At 36.9% G+C, this 22,626-nt stretch overlaps 1 protein-coding gene across 1 annotated transcript in view; it reads right to left on the bottom strand.

Moving 5' to 3' along the window:
* Nucleotides 1-22,626, bottom strand: part of TENM3 (teneurin transmembrane protein 3) — a 672,586-nt gene that overhangs the window by 56,333 nt on the left and 593,627 nt on the right. Inside the window, exons 19-23 of the mRNA XM_006834421.1 lie at nucleotides 18,007-18,256; nucleotides 17,084-17,104; nucleotides 7,513-7,745; nucleotides 6,273-6,427; nucleotides 4,613-5,487 (exon numbers count right to left, since the gene is read on the bottom strand). Coding sequence (XP_006834484.1) covers nucleotides 4,613-5,487; nucleotides 6,273-6,427; nucleotides 7,513-7,745; nucleotides 17,084-17,104; nucleotides 18,007-18,256 — 1,534 coding nt within the window. The remainder of the gene's footprint in view (nucleotides 1-4,612; nucleotides 5,488-6,272; nucleotides 6,428-7,512; nucleotides 7,746-17,083; nucleotides 17,105-18,006; nucleotides 18,257-22,626) is intronic.

The raw sequence follows: 22,626 nt of genomic DNA, 5'->3' as shown, positions 1-22,626 counted from the left end.
TTTCTGGATACTACTTTGGACATGGAATTTTTTTAGATGTAACACCAATTCTATAAGAATTGTCTATCTTTCCTCCTCTGAGGCCCCTTCTCTGATATCCTCTGAGTGCATGAGAACTGATGCATGTGGGTGTCATGGGTTTGCCATAGGTGCAGTGTTAAGTTCATTATAAAGAAATGGTTCAGAAGCTCGTTCTGAAATTGCTAAGCTAGAATGAGGGGTAATAAAGCATCCAAATGAGAAGCTAGAGACCCATATATACCTACATAAATGTGTAAAAGCAGAAACTCATTTATTTGCTCCATGAATTTAAATATATCTCACAAAAGATCACAGAGTCAGCTCCACATGTAAGCTCCAAATATGCAAAGTCCTAAGACAGAAAGGCCATCACTAACCTGGTGTGCATATGTACATATCAGCCAGAATTCATAGCTTTTTTTCATGTCTTCTTTAACCAGGTGTAAGAGCCTCCAGATATGCCCAAAAGGTTTGTGGGTAAGCAAGCAGAGAACTGTGAAATGCCATTTAGTATTAAGTACTCTATTCTACTGCCCAATTCAATACACTGGACTTGCTTTTGTGTGTATTCAACTATAAGAACTGTGATTTCATTTTGGGAATGAACTTTTTAAATAATGTATGTTTAGTAGGTGAGTTCTTTTTGGTCTCCCTGAAATGACTTCTGCTAAAGAATGAGAATGTGTGGCAGTTGTCTGCAAGCATGTCAAGAGCAGGCTGGCAGGGCCTCTAATGCTAACTGAAGGGCTAACTGTCATCACATAGGGGACCCCATTAGCTAGTTGGGCACCCCTTCAATTGCCCAGCAAGTCAACTGGAGAGAAGGGTAGAGAAAAAGCCAATAATTCAATCAGTAATAAATATTTACCTCATGAAACATATTAGTCTAAATCAGTGATTTTAAAGCTAAGTTACAAGTCTACTATAGTCTTCTATCAAATCACCGAGTACCGTATCTGTGAATATTGGCTACTTCCCTAATGAGTCACAGTAAAAACAGATAAAAACAAATCCATTGACATCAAGTTGATTCTGATTCATTGGCAACCCCATGTGTTAGAGTTTCCTATAGGCTATTCTTGGCTATAAGTCCTGGTGGTATAGTGGGTCAAATGGGCTGCTAACCAAAAGGTTAGTGGTTCAAATCCTCCAGTCATTTTTAGGATAAAGAAGAGGTTTTCTGTTCCTATAAAGATTTACAGCCTCGGAAACTCCTAGGGAGACGTTCTACTCTCTTCTATAGGATCCCTATTCAACTTCATGGTAGTGAGTTGGGGTTTTTTTGGTTGCAATTTTTAAAAATCTTGTGGAACCAAATCACCAGGCCTTTCTTCTGCAGTGACACTGGGTGGGTTAGAACCACCAACCTTTAGATTAACAGATGAGTCAAACTATTTATGCCACTTCAATGAATCACAATTGGACTTAATTATTATAAATAATGGAGAGAAATTGATGCTAAGAAGGAAATGATACTTGCCATTTCTAAAATGAAGCCTCTAATGTTTTAGAAACCATCTACATTCCTAAAAAGTCCCCCTGCCTACTCTCATGGTGACCAATAAGAACCGTAAGCACTTAATAACAACAAAGATCAGGGAAGTGTGAGGGGTATTCAGATTCCCCTGCTGCCTCTATCTGGATCTTCACATCTAGCTACATTTAACAAAGGGACGTAGAAGGATAAAATAATCAGGAGAGTGCATACAGCAGAGAAGGATTGGTCATGGCGCTGAGTAGAGGTTGGGGTCAGTTGATCCAGCTATAACCTCAATGAAACTTGCACAGACAAAATGGGCTGCTTTTGACAGAACACAGAGAATGCGTTTGGAAGTTAAGCTGGATTACGACTCACTCCCCATGACCCTGCACTTATTTTTAAACACATTTTAAGCTTTTGACCCTGCTCTTCCACAGATAAATTATAAGAATAGATTGGAAAAAAACAAGATCATTCAGCATTCTGAATTCTTTAGGTCAAGTGTCGTATTTTTTTGGTCTCAAATTGTGATACTGCTGTTTTGCAAAATCCATCAGTGTTTCTGAGATGTGTTATAGTCATTGTCTTTATCTCAGACATTTAGAGGAAAATTAACAAAAGTAGTGCTTTTTAAAAATGCATTGCTTTTGTTAGAAAAGCTATCTTTCAAACACTGGTTTGTTACGCCACTATATTCTTTGTTGATGTCGTTAGTGTCTTTGAGTTGGTTCCCTGTAAAGGATTTCCGAGGAGCGGCTGGTGAGTTTAAACCATCGATCTTTAGGTTAGTTGTTGTTGTTGTTGTTGTTAAGTGCCGTCAAGTCGATTCCGACCCATAGCAACCCTGTATAGGGTTTCCAAGGAGCAGCTGGTGAGTTTGAACCGCCGACCTTGCAGTTCAAATGGTTTTGCAGTCTGGCGCATTAACCCACAGCGCCACACCAGGACGCCTTAATAGACCAGTGCTTATCCTACAGTGATACATACACACATACCTAATTGTGTGGGTAATATTTGGTAAACATATTCGAACAACGCCTTTTGGAATAGTTATCTTTATAGTAACTTTCATCTTTAATGTTGCTGTTGTGTGCCATTGAATTGATTCTGACTCACAGTGACCCTGCATGGTAGAGTAGAACTGCCCCACAGGGTTTTCTAGGCTGTAAATATTTAAGGGAGCAGACTGTCAGTCTTTTCTCCTGTGAGTTGCTGGTGAGTTTGAACTGATGACCTTTCAGTTAGCACCCAAGCATTTAACTACTGAGCCAGCAGATACATTTTAATACACGCAACAAGTTTATAATAAGAAAATATGAGTGTTATGCAATTCAATTCAATAAAGTCTCTTATTCTTTCAAATAATGCTTGCCTATTTTATTCACAAGATCGGCTTGCCAACCAACCACTACTTTAGCTACTGTACTATTGGACAAAGTCTGAAATTTCTGTGGAGTATTTATTACTAGAGACACATCTTCTTTGTGTGCCGTCATGAAAAACACAATCCAAGTTGTCTCACATCAACTCTACCAATGAAGCAGATCTCTTTTGCTAATTTTATAAAATGATGCAAGTTCACTTGTTGGTTCATAAATAAAACCACTGTTATTTGTTGCAAGATGTTCATTGTCAGTAGTAAATCACACAGATAGATTTCTCTCTGTGCAATTGTCAATTCCTGGGAACAAATAAGGACACATTCAAAAATGACCCACAGAGCAAGGTGTGGGGCCTAGACTCTACTGACAATTATTTCTTTATTTTTGCCCTTGCTTTTAACTAAATTGAAACCCCACCAATGCTAGCACCATTGCCTGAAGGTCTTATAATCAGAGCAGCTCTGCTGCCCCGTCCCATCTGATGACAGCACTTTTGCTGGGCTCTTCCAATGCCTCTTTGGCATTAGAGACTACTATCACTTTGAAAACAGTGCAAAGGAAGTCCTTTCCATTAACTTCCAATTTATTCCTTTCCTATTGTGATCCTGAAATGAGCAAAAGGAATGTTAAGGACAGAATTTTAATGTCATTCCATTGAAAAAGGTTTGTGCCTCTGACAAAATCAAACAGCTGGGTAACATTCATTTTTTTAAAAGGGAGTCTGTCAAAAGAGAAAAGCAACTCAAGCGACAGGAAAACTAAGCTTTACATATCAGATTTATTCTAGAAGAGTTTTACAAGAAAATATTTGTGGATTGAATAGTTTTCCTAATACATTTTATTATAGTCTTCGAGGTGTGTTCCTACAGAAAATACTTTTGTATTAGCATATCACTGTAAAAATCACACTAAGGACCTCAATATTAATTTTAAGGACTTTCTGCATTTGTTAACACACCATTGCTATACATATAATTTTCCCTTATGGCTTGTGAGATGTTAGTAAAGTGAACAAGTGATAGAGATGATTTTACACATGTCTTCATTGCAAAGTACACATAGCACAAAATATACAAGTGATCATCATACGATTCTTACTGACATCACAAATGGTGACTGTTTAAATAGCACACTGCTTGGGTCACTACTCCAGAGATTTAGAATACCCTGGCTGGGTGTACCTCATGCCTTTTCATATACCTTCAGACAGAGATCACAAGTTCTCGTTTGAATTTACCTGGGAAGGTTCTTTTAAAGACAGTTTAGCTTATCCAGTAACTGAAAATAAAACGGTAAGTCTTTGGTAAGAACATTTGTAGTACTGATGCAATCGACAAAGTAAGTATCTTTCCGCGAAAGCTCACAACCCATTCAGCTTTTAAAAATGGGCAAATCCACACCTAAGGGTTTATGCCTAAGAGCAAAGCTGTAGTATGTTTCTAGAAAGCTAATATACCAAGATTATCTGAAGCAAAATGTTTCTCCTGAAGCACACAGAGATCTACCTTGAAGCGAATGGAACTTAAGCTGCAGGTTTTCTCATGTGTGTGGGTTGTTTTCCAGCCATGAATCTGATTTTAAATCTCATAATTTGTCTTCTTTTTCATAAAGAGATTCAAAACATTATATACTCCTCTGGCCCCACTAAACCTGGCTCCTTCTTGCCCTTAAGACTGTCATTAAATTCACATTAAACTTTATAATCAGAGTAGAAAGGTGATATACTTACTCAAAAAATGTCGTCCATCCAGTTTCATCGCTCTTAGTGGCTAAAAGGCCACTATTGCCATGGTAAGTAAATAAAACTAATTCCAGTCCTTGAGCCGTCATGCTTTTCAAACACCCATTTGTTCCTATTGTCAGCCATATCACTTGGTTATCTGGAGACACCACTCGAACCGGCATACGATTTGGGTCCCGTCGAATTCTAAGAGTGTTGCCATTGCTGTCAGTCACAGCAGTGATGTCATTATCATTGCTGTAGCTAAAGTTGTACAGGTAGTCACCAGTGACTAAGCTTACAGTATATTGGTGAGTACCATTGATGTCAAAGATATAGAGTTCTTGGTCAGTTGGAGAGGCAACTTCATAAAAGTTCATGGAGTTAAGTAAAGGCTTATTCTTTGACACAGCCCGGATCCTAATATTCCCTAGATCGGCGATATACAGTGTGCCATCTGGAGAAGCAGCCAGGGAGGATGGAGCATTAAGCTTGGCATCTTTGGCATAGCCATCTCCACTCTGATAGCAGTCACAGTTGGCATCATTTTTGCAGTCACACTCTGAAGGTATTCCAGCAACTAAGGAGATTTCCCCATCTGTTGTGACCTGCCTTATCCGGTTAATTTTCTTCTCATCAGTTTCAGTGATGTACAGGACCCCACTGTAGGACACAGCAATGGCAGTTGCAGATTCCAATGTCGTCTGAACGGCGTGCTTCCCCACAGAATATTCCACCCCGGGAACCTGACAGTGCATGGGCCGTCCGGCAGCAATGCGAACTTGACGGTTTTCAGTGATCTGTAAAACTACATTATTATCCAGAACATAAATGGAGTTATCCATAGGGTTAATGGCTAGATCAGTGGGCCACTCCAGACGTACCTTAATAAAAAAAGAAATGGCCTAGTTAGTCAGTTACTGCACTACAGTTAATTTGCCAGAAGAGTAATTAGACTATTCAATGACATTAGCTTTAATTTGATAAACTGCTTCAATCTTTTTAAAACAGAGACAGTAAAATAAACTTTAAAGTTTTGCATGTAGACAAATATAGGAAATAACATGTTATTTAAAAATACAGCACATTGAATGATATACTAGTTATACCCAAATAGCAAATGAAGCAGTGAGTCAGTAGATATCAAGGAGATATGAACACATATGTTCGTTCCTGTTTTGCATCCTTATAGCAGTAATAACCACCAAATGTCAGGGCTTTCTAGGTTATGAGTGCATTAGTATTCTATTGTGTTTTCAATCAGGCCAAGAGTAAAGTTCTTAATTCTAACTATAAGTCCTTTGGGACTAATCATAGTGGGTTCTTGCTACTACTTAAGAAGCTCATGCAATCACAAGATTAGAGATTTAAGCTGTTTTGTTCTTTTTGAAATATCTGCATGCTGCTAACTCTCCTGGTATTTTATGACAACTGCTTAGCATTTCTTAGTGATAATTGTTCTGTATGGCACTGAATTCATCATTTGCAGAATGTTAGAATAAAATAAGTTTTTATTAGCTCCTGATATACATTTAATTGGACTAGTTTTATCACAAGCACAGCCACATGTGATATATACAGTTCAATATGGCGCCATCATAGTCTACGAACATAGTGCATCAAGTCACTTACAATAAAAATAAACAACTGAGCTTAAGATTTTCACTACCTGACTGATGTGCATGCTAGTGTCACAAGTTAAAGGTCTGGCTGATGTCAGATCATTAGAACCCAGAAGAGTTGATATGATTCCATTTTGATCCACTTTTCTGATCATGGTTCCGTCAACAAAGTAGATTAATCCATTCTTATCAATAGCCATTCCTTTACCCAAAAGAAATAAGTGTTACTAATTTAAAAAAATAAAAGATTTGTTTTGATTAAATGATAGGTGTGTTATCAATGCCAACATTTAACTCCAGAGAACCAATATAGCATTTATAATACAAATAAAAACAAAATGTAATAATCAAATAATACAGATATTTAAGAATCTCCAGAGAGTGTACGACTCTCATAAGTAGCTATCTTGCATGTTTCTAATATAAAGTTATAATGGCTATATAATATCATTGTCTATAAATTAGAAGCAGGTTAAATTCTGTGGTAGTGAACTTATAGTAACGATATTCTCCTAACAAAAATAACTCTAAGCCAAGGTTAGTGTTTTGTTGACCTTGTTACAATGATATTTACTATTATGACGAATTCAGTTCAACAAATACCTTTTTTCCAGTCTTTGTTCACATAATAGTCACTGGCTATATGTATATATAAATATATATAAAAACGCATAAAGCCCCCAAACCAAAAACTAAACAACATTATAATGAATGGCACAGTACATGAGCAAGGAGTCAGTCTTGATTGGTTTAAGCTAGGAACCTTTATCACATAGGATTTTAGCCCTTGTTACCTCAGAAATTCCTCACAGCAAGCATTTTTTCCCCCATGGCATAGAAACAAAAGTTTAACAGCTCCAGACTGGGAGAGGGCTAAAAGGGTTGCTTAGTAATGGCATTTAAAGAGGCCTGGGACTCATTCATGACAAAGAAATTCCAGGACAATGAAAAGAATTTGGACACTTCCTTGAAGTTTACTAGGATGTGACCTGAATTATATGTAGTAGGTTGCTTGGTTCTTTGAAAATTTGAAAAAAAAATAGTATGATAGTAAAAAATGCCAAGAACCTAATATTTATTATAAAATTAACTTTTAGCAGTCTCATGCTAAATGGCTGTTAAAAACACTAGATGTGAAACAGCTTTCCAGAACACAGTTGAAGCTAACACGTTAGACTCAGCATTAAACACAATCAGACTTTAACTGGATTTTCTAACCCCTCCTTTCTTTTCCCTCCCCTCCCCCCCTTAATAAAAAGACACCCTTAAAGTGATATGTGGCAGTACCTTTGGGACTCATGAGTGTAGCTTCCACAGCCTTCCCTCCATCCCCACATCTGGCTTCATCAAATGGAAGGCACTGTTCCCCTGTCCCTGCAACCACTTCAGCATTTTTAGTCAAGTCTTTTGCGCCCGTAAGTGACTTTGGGCGATAGATTCTGCGGGTGTTAGTGTCGGAAACATACAAATCTCCTGTGACTGGATCAGTTGCGAGGTAGTATCTGTGAGCTGGGTTGCTGCTGTAAAAAAAGGATCATAGATAATTGCCACCAGAGATTTATTCCTAGCACACAGAGAACAATGAAGAGCAAAGTAAAACAGATGATAAGGAACTGATTATAAACCTGAATCCATTATCAAAGACTGGAAATGAACAGCATATTTAATAATAACTTAAAAGAATGTGATCACAGGTAGCAATCTCTGACATTACTGCTTTCTTTTCTTTGCCTGATGTGGAGGATTCATCAATTTATTAACAGCTGTCTTAAAGATAACTAACTTTCATAAGGTAATATGCCAATGGCCTAAAACAAAGAAGCAAGTTATCTAAATCTCTACGGCTCAGTGCAAAGTCACTAATAATAGATCCTTGAGAGGTAGATGCAAAGTTCATTCCAAGGTAAGGGTGTCTGTATGAAACTCTTTAGTAAAGTATAGTATGCTATACCCATTCACTCATACTTCATCCTTGGGAATTGTCCTTTTACTCCTTGCCATGAAACCAAATCAAACAGAACACCTGTCCCTGAAAAAATGGACCACTGAGTCCATCGTTGTTGTTTTTATCATAATCCAGGAAAGAAATCTGAAGCAGTTATAATGTTTTTTAAACCAATTGTTAAATACTAAAATGAAGTCTTTCAAGGGTAGGTGGCAATCTCAGATGGTGGTCTAATGCAATGAGCCAGAATGTTTATCGATCAGCTTTATTTGTAACATTTGTAAATTGACCTCCAAAACCTATCTATGATTTTGGTGAGATACAGACATTTGTTTACAAAATGAAGTGCCTCAATTTTATAAATGTGTTGCTGTTGCTTAGATGCTATCCAATTGGCCCTGATTCAAGGTGAACCCGTGTACAAGATCAGACTGCTGCAATCCATAGAGTTCTCATTGACTGATTTTTTTAGAAGTGTATCACCAGGCCTTTTCCCCTACTCTCTCTTAGTCTGTGAACTCCATTGAAACTTGTTCAGCATCATAGCAACATATAAGTATGCTCTGACAGAAAGGTGGTGGCTGCAGATGAAGTTGCTGACTGGCAATCTAACGCAAGCCTCCTGCAGGGATGGCAAGAACTCTACCACTGAAAAGTCACTTGTGTCCTTTTAGAAGTATGTTGTGGTGAAGTGCTGTCAAATTGGTTTCAACTCATAGCAATCCTGCATAGGGTTTCTAAGGAGCAGCTGGTGAGTTTGAACTGCCGACTTTATGGTTCGAGTGCTTATTCTATAGTACATACAGTTGGAATTACAGTTAATCTCTTTACAAGAACTCAACACTGTAAGAATTTTGGGGGATTTGCAAATATTGTCTTTTTCTTAAAAAATAAATAAATCTAAAAAGAGTTTGAATGCTGTTCCCAAAAGATGTCAAGTGATAGGAATAGGGCATGTTCTAAGTATTTTTTTGATGACATATTTGGTTCTACTGAAATATTCTCATTTATTTTCTCTCTCCACACACAGACAACACACACAACTATGTGTGTATCTTCTATTTATTGCATTGTTGTTGTTGTTGTTATTGCATAGGTGAGCATAAAAAGGTATGTAGTATAAACCTAACTCCAGATGATAATATTTGATAAGGGTGCAGTTGTTTTCTCATTACTAGTTAAGTTCTAAGGAAACAATTCTCCGTATTCAATGCTCTGCCTTTTAAAATTGATGAGTGTAAGTACTTTATTGTTCCTATAAGAGATTCTGTTCTTGAAACAACAGAGTCTTGGTGTGGCACTGGACTGCGAACCAAACCCACCAGTTACTCCTTGGAAACCCTATACAGGGTCGCTATGTGTCAGAACCCACTTGATAGCACTTAACAACAACATTCTTAAAAAAACAGGTTACAGTTCCCATTAGTGTTTCCCACATTACAAGAGGGACTAGCAGACCACACACAAATGGGGTCTGTAGAGATGTTTGGAGCTTGAAAGAATTCAGTGGATGTGATGTTAGAATGTATAGAAACATGCATTCTAGAAAAAGAAGCATTCTAGTAAAAGAAGCCAGTTTCTGGGTTCTCCTTTCCAGAGATAGATCAGAGCAAGGGATCTTGAGTGTGTAAATATGTGTGAAATGGTGAAGAGTGATATAAAAAAATCATAAAAAGATGCAAGTCATTATGAAATGAAACATTTCAAAACTATTGGTTTATATCAAATGATTAACTTGCCATGCTAAGTTGGTGCCTGAAATATAAAATGCAGCAGGGCATAGTGTGTTCCTTAATGTGGTTGTTTATTTCTTGGTAATGAAGTAACAAGTTACATATCAATATGACACTCAAAGGAATTTTATAGTATTCCACCCCACCCCTGCTCCAACAGTCAGATGTTGGCAGAGTTGGTCTTTTAAGCATGTATAGTTGATGAGACAGTTTCTATTCAGTTATTTATTTCTGAACAGGAGCTTTGGACCAGATTGCCTGAGTTTGAATCCTAGTTTCATCACTCACTAACTGCATGATCTTGATTTACTTACCTAACTGTGGCTAAGATTCTTTATCTTTAAAGAGACAACAGTAACACATATCTCATAGGGATTTGTGAGGATTACATAAAATAAATAGATGTAAAATCCTTGGAACTTTGCCAAGTGCATAATACATACTTAGTAAAGCATTAGCTGTGGGATCAGCATTCAACTGCTGATCATTCAACAGCATTCAACTGCAAGGTTGCAAGTTCAAACCCACCAGTCACTCCATGGGAGAATGAGGCTGTTTGCTCCTAAAAAGATTTAGTCTTGGAAATCTATGTGGGGATGCTATGAGTCAGAATCGACCTGATGGCAATGTGTTTGGGTTTGGTTATTCTTAATACAGGAACCCTGACACACTGTGGGTTAAACATTGGGTTAATCCTACGGCTGGCAGTTCAAATCCACCAGTCATGCTATCGGAGAAAGATGAGGTGGTTTGTTCCCATAATGATTCAAACTCTTGGAAATCGTAAGGAGCAGTTCTACCCTGCCCTATAAATTGGAATTGTTGACAGTGGGCTTGATTTGCTTTGATTTTTCTTTATTATATACTTTGGTCCTATCTCCTTTTCTTGCAATATCTTTTCCTGGTCATGCCATAGTGTATGAGCTATAAGTGAGATAATTACTAATATTAATTAGTATGATTTACTTTTTGAAAGGGTTATTAAGGAGAAAGCATTTATCTAAACCTGTTTAGGTTTATTTTTGTTTCTATAATCTTGCTGTAATACTAAAATATTCAAAACTATTACATCATGGCTGACCCATCTTAAATCATCTACTTTGAGTTGTTTTAAGAGTGAAAGTAACTGAATCATGTATATTTTTAATCATGCCCTCATTTTCAGGAAAAAATCCCAAAACATTTTGAGATGATTGTGTGTGAAGTAGCAGCATACTCTTTAGGTATGGGACACATGTTTCCTTTGTGCAAAATCAACTGACATTCAAGTCATAAACTTTGCATCTATTGGCATTGGCTTTCTTATAGTGAGTGAGTAATGAGAGAGCAGCCACAGCAGTGCTTATATATGCTTATTTCCTGTCTCCTTCCTTGAAGACACAGAAAGTTCTAACGTAAGTAACATATGTCAATAGTTTTGCAAATGTCTGCCAATAAAAGCTCTAATTTTGCACACAACTCCATTGACCAGAAGAACAAATGTAAAGGAATATGTGGCCCTAGAGAAGACACTCAGCTTCTGGAAATATTCCCCACAGAGTGGCAGGAAATGAGAACAGAATAAATACCCTGCAGTGTAGCATAGCATGGTAAATTAGAGCTAGTCTTAGATTCCAGTCTCTTATAAATGAGAAGAGGGATCAGTACGAAAGTACTAAAAATAAAAAATAAAACACTGAACGTGGAAATGTGTAGATGGCAGAAGAGGTCAGAATCATACATGTGAGAGGTATGGGATTCAAGGACTTCCTAATGGAAGCAAGGAGGGTTTTCCAAAAGGGTAAACCAGTACTTGCTTTCCAGCTTCCTGAAGAGCCAAAACACAAAGGAGGCTGGAGTGTTCATACAAATAGGTGGTGAGTTTGAGATCTGTGATAGTTCCACTGTGAAAAGTCTAAGGCAACAATGACTGAAAACAGTCTGCAGCTGGCAGCTGGTGTGCATGATTTCGGGGACCCTCTGTTCAGCAATAGGAATACAACAGCCTTCTCAGGTGACTGATAGCTGAGATTTCTCTGTTTCAGAGAAGTTTCAAAAAAAATTTAGATAACATATAGTGGTTAATAGCAGCCACTCCAAAGAATCTGAGATCTACTTAAAAAAACTGCAGTACACTGCACCTTGATTCTTAAGTCATCCTGAATTAACTACATGGTCACCATATAAGACCATCTTCTCTACAGCCATAGACAATTAGACACAGATCCAGTGATAAATGCAAGCTTGATTTGTTCATTTATTTTGTTGTAACTCAACTTCTTAGAGAAGTTTTGTAGTAGCACTAACAAATTATATTTATGTATAAAAGCAAAACTGTCTAGTTTCTAGTAACTAAGATGGTTTAGATTCTGGTGAGCAAGGGTTTGGTGTGAAATATTTTTGTGCCTGCTTAATTTTTAAATACTATGTCAATAAGGCATGCTGAATCAAGTTTTTAAAATTTTGTATCAAAATTTAATTGGATTCTAATTAAAGCTGTGATTGACACTTTCTTTCACCCTTTGATAATAGAAAAGTTACAAAGTTGATTTTTAATCCTACATGTTTAAATGCCCCTTGACTTGTATTAGTTAATTAATTTGTGTCCGTTCTTCTGGAATTTTTAAGAATCGGAAGAGGGATGAGCAGAAATGTACACCTTGTAAATATAGGGTTTTATAGCAGTTTGTTAGCAAACTAGTACTATAAACATCATAGAGGGGTATGTTTAGAATGCCCAAGAGAAACGCATTTCAAAGCACTTTTGAAGCTTTCATTTATGAAGACTCTTTCATACATCAATTGAATAGTATTTATATTTCTTCACTAAAGTATAGCTAAGGAGTCCTAGTCTTGTACTGCAGGATGATGAGCCAGATTCCAAGGTCGTTTAAACTGCAAAGTTGGTGGTTCAACTTACCAGCTACTCCTTGGAAACCCTATACGGGGTTGCTATGAGTTGGAACTGACTTGACGGCACTCAACAACAACAAGGACTTTTATATAATATTCTGGCTATATTTATTAATTTGGAGTAAAAGAATATTGTCTGCATTTTAAAATAATAAGACTATGTATTTTTATTCAGCTATCCAATCTTGTATGAATTATTTTCCCATTAGATAAATTGGTGTCGTACTATGTTCACAGTGGATTCTGCCTCATGGTGACCCTTTAGGAAAGAGTAGAACTACCATGCAGGGTTTTTAAGGCTGTAAACTTCACGGAAGCAAATTGTCAGGTCTTTTCTCCTGCAGGGCAGCTGGTGGGTTTAAACTGCCACCCACTGAGTGTGTAGCCATTGTGCCACCAGCGTTACTAGTTCAAACTGGTATTGTTGTTAAGTGCTGTGGAGTCAGTTCCAGTTAGAGCGACCCTGTATGGGGTTGCCGAGGCTTTAAATCTTTGTAGGAGCAGAAAGCCTCAACTATTTTTTGTTTTTCATCATGGTGCAGCTGGTGGACTAGAACTGTAGACCATGTGGTTTGCAGTCTAGTTCTTATCATATGGAGCCACTGTGCTCCTCAGTCCAAATTAGTGAGGTAATTTACAGTACATGAACTATATAGTAGGAGGATCAGAAGCATGCATTTTTCTCTTTTACTTTAGTCATTAATGACTAACAATACTTATCACTTTTTATAAACTTAGACATATTTTTCTATTTGTTTTTCTTTTTACCACTTGTTCCTAAGCCTCTCACCATTTTTTTATGTTAGTCAGGAAAGTGAGAACAAGCAGAAAGCCGAGCAGGATCCCATTAACTAATAAAAGGAAGATGAGCTAGGCGGGCAAGTAAGATGCATCTGAAAACAATTTAAATTTTTTAAGCTAAATGAAAAAGCTCCCATGAACTGAAATATGTTGACTTTGCTAAGTCAATTTGATTAATCAGATTATCAAGCAAACTGAATTGAAATTTTTATCACTGACATCATGTTTGATTATTTGGGCTCAAAATCTTAGTCATTTGCTGTATCTTTTTTATCCCATGCTTTGTCCTTCTTTCTTTATTTTTTTATTTAATGTTTTATTGTGAATTATGTGATAGTTTACATGGGAGAACATTAGTTTTACATTCATCCTATCATATATCGTTTCATTGCCATGGTTACAATGCCCTCCAGGCATCATCAACTAAAGGGTATACCCTACAAGTCTGTCCCCTGGTCATCAGCACACAGCCCCTCTCCCTCTCTGTGTCTAAAGTTCCCAGCTGCTCCATCTCTCCACATCATCGTCTCTGCCTCCAGCTCAGGCATCACTGCTTTTCTGGGTAGGGTGCCACTGTCCTCCTTCATTGCACGCTGTCCTATATTAGGTATTAGGGTTTTAGTGCAACAACTTTTTAATTGATCTTCCAGTTATTCTGAACACTGATATGAGATCAATCTTCCTAAAAGGTCACTATGTGTATGCCCCTATTTTGTTCAAAATCATATAAATGGTTCCTTCCTGTCTCTATTTGTTATTGTTAAGTGCCATTGAGTCAGTTCCAACTCATGGCGTCCCTGTATAAGGTTTCCCAAGAGCAGCTAGTGGGTACGAACTGCTGACCTTGTGGTTTACAGTCTAGTCTTGATCCTACAATGCCACACCAGGAGTTCCTGCTATTCTATAGCCCAGAACAATAGCTCTTTGGAGTGTGAAGGCCCTAAACAAACGGACTCTAACCAAGCTTTCTATGTGAATCTTTCATTATTACCAACGTGAAGTTGCTGCCCCGCTCAGGTGAATCTGATTATTCTCAGAATATGTCTTGCTTATCTCTTTCCCACACTCCCAGTAATTTTATTTTCCTTTTCCCTAACTATCCTCCTTTCTTTTTTGCTATTATGTTTAAGCAGATTTCATTTGTAGGCCTAGCTCAACAAACAACCCTTCCAGGAAATGTTTCCTTACAGTTTTACATCCTCCTGCCTCCCAATCATCTCTTCCTCCACAGAGTGACTCACGGTATAAATCCTCACCAGCAATGAGTGTCCAGAAATGATACTAATTGTGTTATCTGTCACCTACACACCTTGTTTTTCTTACTAGGTAGTGAGTTTTAAGAGCAGATAATTGATCTTATGCTATTGTTTGTCAGACTGCCCAGCACATGATACATCATGAGCTAATATTGATGGACTTAATAAAGATGAATAGCAATATAAAAACCAAACAGTGCATTTTACATGAATGGCACAGGAAAGAAATGCAGTAGTCAAAACAACCATACTAATGTACAAAGGTGAGAATTTAAGGAAGACCACGAGAGAGGAATTACAGCGAGTATCACTATTGAACATCAGGAATTAGGACATCCATGAGCTTACGTTATCAAGTTCTGTTAGTGTTGATGTAGCTCTAAATTCACAGATTTTGTTTGCAGAGAAAGAAGACAGCTCTAGTAATTTGTCAAGTGATTCTGAAATGATTCTAGCTTTTTCTATACCCAGGGAATCACTTCACAGAAACCTACTCATTTGGACACCTAGAAATTGGCTATGTGGCATAGGTAAAAGAACAGTTTTTAGGTGGTTCAAATCTCTGCTCCCCATTTCTAAATAATATGGCTTGAGAAAGACATATTGCTCCTTGAGCCCCATCTTGTAACCTTGGAGGACTGTTGTTTGGATCTGTGATAACATATAAACTATCTGGCACCATGCCTGGCATGTAGTGGACCAGCTTGTTATACGGGAGCTGCTTTGATAGTTTTTTTTCTGTACTGCCTCCAGCATTTTCACATTTAGTTGGTGTACATATGTTTGTCTTTTCTCTTTTTCCCCACAGTTACCAAGGAAGCAAGTCCAGAAAACTTTTGATATTCTGCTGTGGTTTCTACTAACAGAGATTTTCGGGCTCTGGAGGTTGGAGAAATTTAGTGCTAATTTTAGTATGTGACTGAGTTTTTTAGCTGATAGTACAGATCAATAGGGGATTTCAGAAAAAGGTCATGGGGCTATGCCTGCTCGCAGTGATATGTAACAAGCTTACACATCCTTCATAGCTTAGATTTTTATTTTCCTGGTTGTCATTCTCTACACAAGAGTTTAAAGGGATTTTGATTTATTCATAAAAGACCGCAAACAAATTATTTCTAATTTTTCAATTTGATATAATTTCATTAGACACTGTAATGGCCAAAATAGATCTAGCATGTCCAATTTGTCTTTGTATTTTTCTGAATTTGCTATTAAATTTGTTTGTCTGCTACTCTACCCTCCTGTCCCCCATTTCTTCCTTGCTGTCTTGACTAGAGTTTTCCAGTTAAAAGCTTTCACTCTGTCTTCTCCAGCTACATGTAGATAGCAAATAGAGTATGAAAAGCACTTGAACATATATATTTGTTTCACTGTATTTGTCATGCTAGCATAGTTGGTTATGAGTTGGGCTGCTAACTGCAAGGTCAGCAGTTCAAATCTGCCAGTTGCTTCTCAGGAGAAAGATGAGACTTTCTGCTCCCATAAATAGTTATAGTCCTGGAAACCTTATGCAGGGTCCCTATGAATCGGAACTGACTTGACAACACATTTGCTCTTAGTTTTGAAGGAAGTCTGTTCCTCCATAATACTGCCAATGAAAATATTACTTCTTAAAACTCAAATTAGGAGTTCTCCCAGTTAGGATGCATAATCTAAAGGCTAAGATGAATTTACCAGGAGGCTAATAAGGCCCCTCACTTGTATGGGTCCTTTCCAATTCCAGTAAGGGGCACAGACAATATGTTCACATGTTTCTATGTTATATATTTTTCAAGTTTCCCAAGTGAAATATTGATTTTTTTTTTTTTTTAAACCATAAACAGGTTCCTCTAAATTTAATATGCTTTTGAGCCCAACAACACAAGAATCTGCCCTGGCTATCAGTCAAATTACACAGGCCTCTTGAAAATCTATTAGTATGCTTTCAATTTGTTCTGTTAAATGTGGCTTAAATTAAGTGAGTCAGAACTGAAGCATCTCTTTTTTTTAGACTTTATTTTGTAACACAATTTATTTTATGACCCAACTTGAAAATATTGCCTAATACAATTTAATTTGTTATATGTTACATAATAATTGTTTGACTAATCAGATTTAATTCCTTAGCTATCCCATGATACTGAGTTTCCTCTCTCATGATGAAATATGATTAAAAAACAACTTTCAGAGTCATGCTGAGATGTAAAAAGGACATTTAAACACATACAATAACCTTTAAGCAAGATGCTTACCTATGTCTAAAATCTTTATTTCTTGGTGGAAGCAGATAAAAAAGGTAGAGAAAGAACACATAGTTAGAAACGCCTTCTATAATAGAATGAGCGATATATTGAGGTTTTCTTTTTTGTAAGGAAAATTGCCAACTTAAACTGAACTAACACTGGAAATGAATTTTGTATGTCATGATTAATCCAATAAATTACAGAACAGGATGATTTTGATGATCACAAATAAAGCAAAGACAATAGTTTGTTATCTTTACTGTTGGCATTATGAGTAATGGATTAACTCAATTTAAAGATCTACTATCTTAATTAAAGGGAGCAAGTAGGTTTATTCTTTTACTACTATGTTCTGATGTCACAAGGAAATGTTTCATGCCTTAACCACCTAGGTCATGCCTATGACCTATGACCTAGGTGGTTAAGGCATGACACGAAAAGAAAAGAAAGGGTTATAAATTCATAGTTCTATTCTTCTGAAGCACAGACAATTTACTGGAATCCTTGAGGTAGTTTATATATTGGTTCACTTTAAAGTCGCTTGTATACTTCTAATATGTACAATGGGGCTTTAAAAAGCTCATGGAAAAATTCCACGATCTTTTAATTCCACTTTTCCACAAACGTTTTGAAGCCCCCTCACGTGTTGTGCTTCTCTAATTTTATTCAAGACCCTAACTTCTTTTTAGGGAGACACTGAAACACTGGGAAGGTATTCTTAAATAAGTAAGTTAGTACATTAGATCCAGCATTTGTTAAAAAAAGGTGTGCTTAGCCTATTTAAACACACAGCTATTCAAAATTCAGAACCCAACAAAACTTTGGTAGAAGGCCACTTTATTATTACAAGTGAACGCTGTTTTAAGGCATAAGATTTCAAATGTATGAGCTCTGTTACAGGTTTAACACTCTCAAATTAAGTAAACACATACCTCAGTTCTAAAACGCTTGTCACGTTTCCAGAAGGGAATATCCGTCGAACATAGTTGAAGTCCCCTACATATAAGCTGCCATCGATCCCACAAGCTAATGCAACAGGAGCTAACAGTTTGTTACCATCAGCTTGACCATTGCAACTCGGGCATGAGATACTGCGCCTTCGTCCATTCCCCATGATACTACTGACAACTGGAGGCTGTTGGGAGATAAACTGATTCTCCCCATTTCCCTTGTATAGTATACCTAGAAGAAAGAAAACGGATTTTTCTTATGATCAAAAAGTGTAAAGGTAAATAGTAAACAAGCTCACTATATATCCAACTACAATTCAATACCTTTGAGACTTGGACTAGGAAAACTTATACTTAAAGTTCTGTTCAAAAGAACTCTGTTCAGTTGTTGTTGTTAAGTGCCGTCGAGTCGGTTCCGACTCATAGCGACTCTGTATAGGGTTTCCAAGGAGAAGCTGGTAGGTTTGAACTGCAGACCTTTTGGATCGCAGTCCAATTACTGAGTGTAAAATATTATAAGAAAGTAATTAAGATATGATGAAGGATGTAGTGTTATCTGCTATGACTTTAAAGAAATATATGATAAAAGGAAAAAAGAGTAAATAAGAAAAATTAAAAACCCAAATTTACAGCATCAATGATTCTCTAACTTGGCTACACATTGAACCACTTGGGGAGCTATAAAAAAATACTGATGTTGATTCCCACCCAAGAGATTCTGATTTAATTGGTCTGGGGTATAGGCTCAGCATGGAGAGTTTTAAACTCTCTCCAGGTGATCCTAAAGTGCAACCAAGTTTGAGAACCACATTCTGCATAATGTTCCTCAGGGAATACAAGTTTGCCTATTTGTTACACAACGCTGAAAATATTATACATTAATTCAATGAATGAAAATATGCCCCAGAAATATTAGTAATCTTCTTCATGAGTTTATCATTGATTTTAAGATTAAAATATTTTTTAGAAAACAGAACATATGTATTAAACCTCCAAAGCTTCCAGATATAATATTAATTATCACAGATTATATTTTTAACTCAACTATACAGAGTCGCTATGAGTCGGAACCAACTTGACTTAACAACAATAACATACTAGAATTGGAGTCCTGGTGTGGAGCTGGTTTGCAGTTCAAACCTACCAGCTGCTCCTCGGAAACCCTATATAGAGTCACTGAGTCGTAACCAACTCAATGGCACTTAACAACAACAACAATATGATTATCAGGAGTCCTGGTGTGGCGCTGTAGTATAAGCACTGGACCTCAAGGTTGGTGGTTCAGACTCACCAGCTGCTCCTCGAAAACCCTATGAGTTGGAACTAACAACCACAACAAATACCATGCTCAATGATACAAAGTCCTGGTGTGGTGCTGTAGGCTAAGCATTGGATTACTGACTACAAGATCGCTAGTTCAAACCTACCTGCTGCTCCTGAGAAACTCTATACAGGGTTGCTATGAGCTGGAACCGACTCAACAGCACTTAACAACCACAGCAACATACTATCAGGTAATATACTCCTTGTCTATATTATTATTTGATAAGAATGTATATATACACACAATTATTCAAAATTTCAAACCGAACAAAATTGTCATGGAAGGCTAATTTTCTATTTCAAGCCAATTCTGTTTTAAGGAATAAAATTGTCAGTAGTTTTTAAGAAGATGAAATGCCATTCCAATCTGCTCCTTTTATGGTCTTTCCTGAAAATCAGAGAAAAATTATCGAATGACTATTAAATTTTTCACAGTTAGTAACTAGATTTGAATTGAAGTTCTAGATTTATTCATTTTACCATGACTATGTATATATAGATCAGTGGCTCTGTTTTGGTCTGATGTAGACTGGATGGTCAGCTGTTCTTTTTCCATACACACTCATGGTACTTTTCAATGTGTTATTATCTATATAAACCACCTGCTGCTTTAACTTTAGATTTGCACATATTTTATTGATTGAATGTTCTATGCTTCAAAGCAGTATTCAGAGTGAATGCTTATACTTCTTAGCAGATATACTGTAAAGGCCATCCTTCCAATGAAAATATAAACAAAAACTTGAGTAACTTACCCCTCTCCCTACCACACACATTCTTTGCATTAATTTTAAGGTGAAGAAGAGATCAGAATAATGATGTTCCCTTTATAGCTCAGCACATTTGAGGTAGATTCAATGATTAAGTTTTTAATACTTGCTATTTGGGTGATGTAATAATCATACCAATTTGCATAAAGAAATCAAGAAAGATAAAACAGGTTTATTCAAATTTAAGGGGAAAATCAAAATAATCTTGCATCAAAAGAGATAAAAATGCATTTTTGCCTTGAATATTTAAAGATACATTAGTGATATCTAATATCCTTCTTTCTGTGATTATATCATTTTGACAATTATGGAACTATAATTTCCTATAAGAGTCAGTTGTATAATTTTCTTCAGAATAATCCTATAAGCCAGCCTGCTGCTCTACTGCATCTGATTTATTCAGTCATTACTTTGAACGATTGGCTCTTCGTGATTCTCCTCTATTATGACAGAATAGAAAGATGAGCATTAGAAATTTATTTCTGTGTTTCAGAGTGCCTGCGCAAATGCCTGTCACTGTCTCCAGTTTTGCCTTCTCTTCTTTTGTAATATGTTTCCATAGCTCATCCACCTTGTCATGATTACAAATCACTTTGTTTATTCAATTAGACACATGTCACTTTGAAAAGTCACTACTTGTCAAATGCTGCTCTTGGATAAATTTGAAATTACAATCAGTTCACCCTATGTCTTAGGTTACTTCAAATTAAAAATATATATATTTGTAGTTTATAACACTTTTTGGAGGGCAGAATTTTGATAGAGTACTGAATCTTAGTCACCAGACCACCAGAGGACAGATGGAGAGTCCAGTTGTTATATGTGGCCAGATTTTAATAAAATCTATATGAGTGAGAACTGACTCGATGGCACTTAGCAACAATAATTATATAGAATTCTGGTTAGTATCAATCAATCAAGAAAACTATCTAGCCATCCATTCCACCCATCTACATATATGTTGTTGTTGCTGTTAAGCGCTGTCCAGTCAGATCCGATGCATTGGGGCCCCATACAGAGTTCCCGAGGCTCGGTTGTTGAATTTGAACTGCTGACCTAAACTGATGGTTGTTGTTGTTGTTGTTAAGTGCCGTCGAGTCGGTTCCGACCCATAGCGACCCTGTACAGGGTTTTTAAGGATGTAAATCTTTACGGGAGTAGAAAGCCTAATCTTTCTCCCGCGGAGCGGCTGGTAGTTTCGAACCGCTGACCTTAAGGTTCGCAGCCCGATTCGTAACCACTACGCTACCAGAGCTCCTTCAGGCACTATAATAGTCCTGAATTTTAGAGGTACAAATTATCTTGAAGTTCTTTGGTTATAATCTTTCTACTAGTTTGTCATTTCTTGGGTAAAATCCAAAAAGGGGTTGACTGGTTTAACTTTATATTCTCATAACAGCTAACATTCATCCAGAAAGGTTCTCCCTGGTTTTTTCTCCAAATGTCTTCTGAAGAAATACAGCAATATGTTCAAACTGTGAAATATAATTTTAAATAATTTAACCAAAAGCAGTTATTAGCATGGTGGGCATGTGGCTTTGCATTCTGAAAGACCATGTGAAAGCCTGGTGTTACACACAAAACAGATGGCAACTTCCGAGGCTTCAGATGCCTGCTGATGATCCAAGAGGAGCCTGACATAACATAAGGAGTTATCTCCTTCCTGGTTGCCCCTTTTCCAGTGCTGCATGTGGCCCTAGTAACTGGGCTCTGCTCCCAACTTTCTAATATGCAAAATGAACTGCAACCTGATGTCCAGGGTACAGTTGAAAAAGAGGTGGGGCTGAGTATGGCTACAAAACAGTATGGCATGGAAGGTTCTTCTAGGTAGGTTTCTTTTGCTCCTGGTTTATCAATATTATTTTCTCCTGGACTTAAAGCACCAGCATTTTCAAGCACTGACTAGAAAGTTACGTTTGTTTATGTACTTTTGGCAGTTTAAAACACACTGTCTGACTCCTCCCCCCAAAACAAACAGACAAAAAATCTCCAAAACATTGACTACCAAAGCAACTTAAATATGCAAAAATAAACACTAAACCTACTTAAATATTTCATTGTATTACATAGTCAATTCAACATTCTGAACTTTCCAAAGACCTGTGCAAAGTTAAAAGCTAGATGATTTCATCAATATTCAAATTTCCTTCTCTGGCGACTTGCAGAAGGAGAGCAGAGTCACTGAATACAGTTTAGGAAGTGAGGCAGGAGTTGTTTCCATTCAGGTTTTTCTTTTCTCGCAATTCACCTTTACAGATACAACCAGGATGTGGACAAAACGTCAGAAACACAATCAAAACAACAGAGTTTCTTTAATGTAAATACTATTCTTTATGAGGATAAGTTAATGTATTACGTCCTTTGGTTTGTTCATACAAAAAGAGAGAAACGTGTTTCTTTAGAGTAATATGTTCACAAACTGAAATATATTCACTTATTTATTGAGTCTGCTACAAGTAATACTTTTGATTCTTGCTTTTTTCTCAAATTGTGGGATGACATCAAGAAC

This window comes from Chrysochloris asiatica, unplaced genomic scaffold (genome assembly GCF_000296735.1).
Source record: "Chrysochloris asiatica unplaced genomic scaffold, ChrAsi1.0 scaffold00011, whole genome shotgun sequence".
Taxonomy (NCBI): Eukaryota; Metazoa; Chordata; class Mammalia; order Afrosoricida; family Chrysochloridae; genus Chrysochloris; species Chrysochloris asiatica.
The sequence above is the reverse complement of the archived record's forward strand: the minus strand, read 5'-3'. Positions and strand labels throughout refer to the sequence as shown.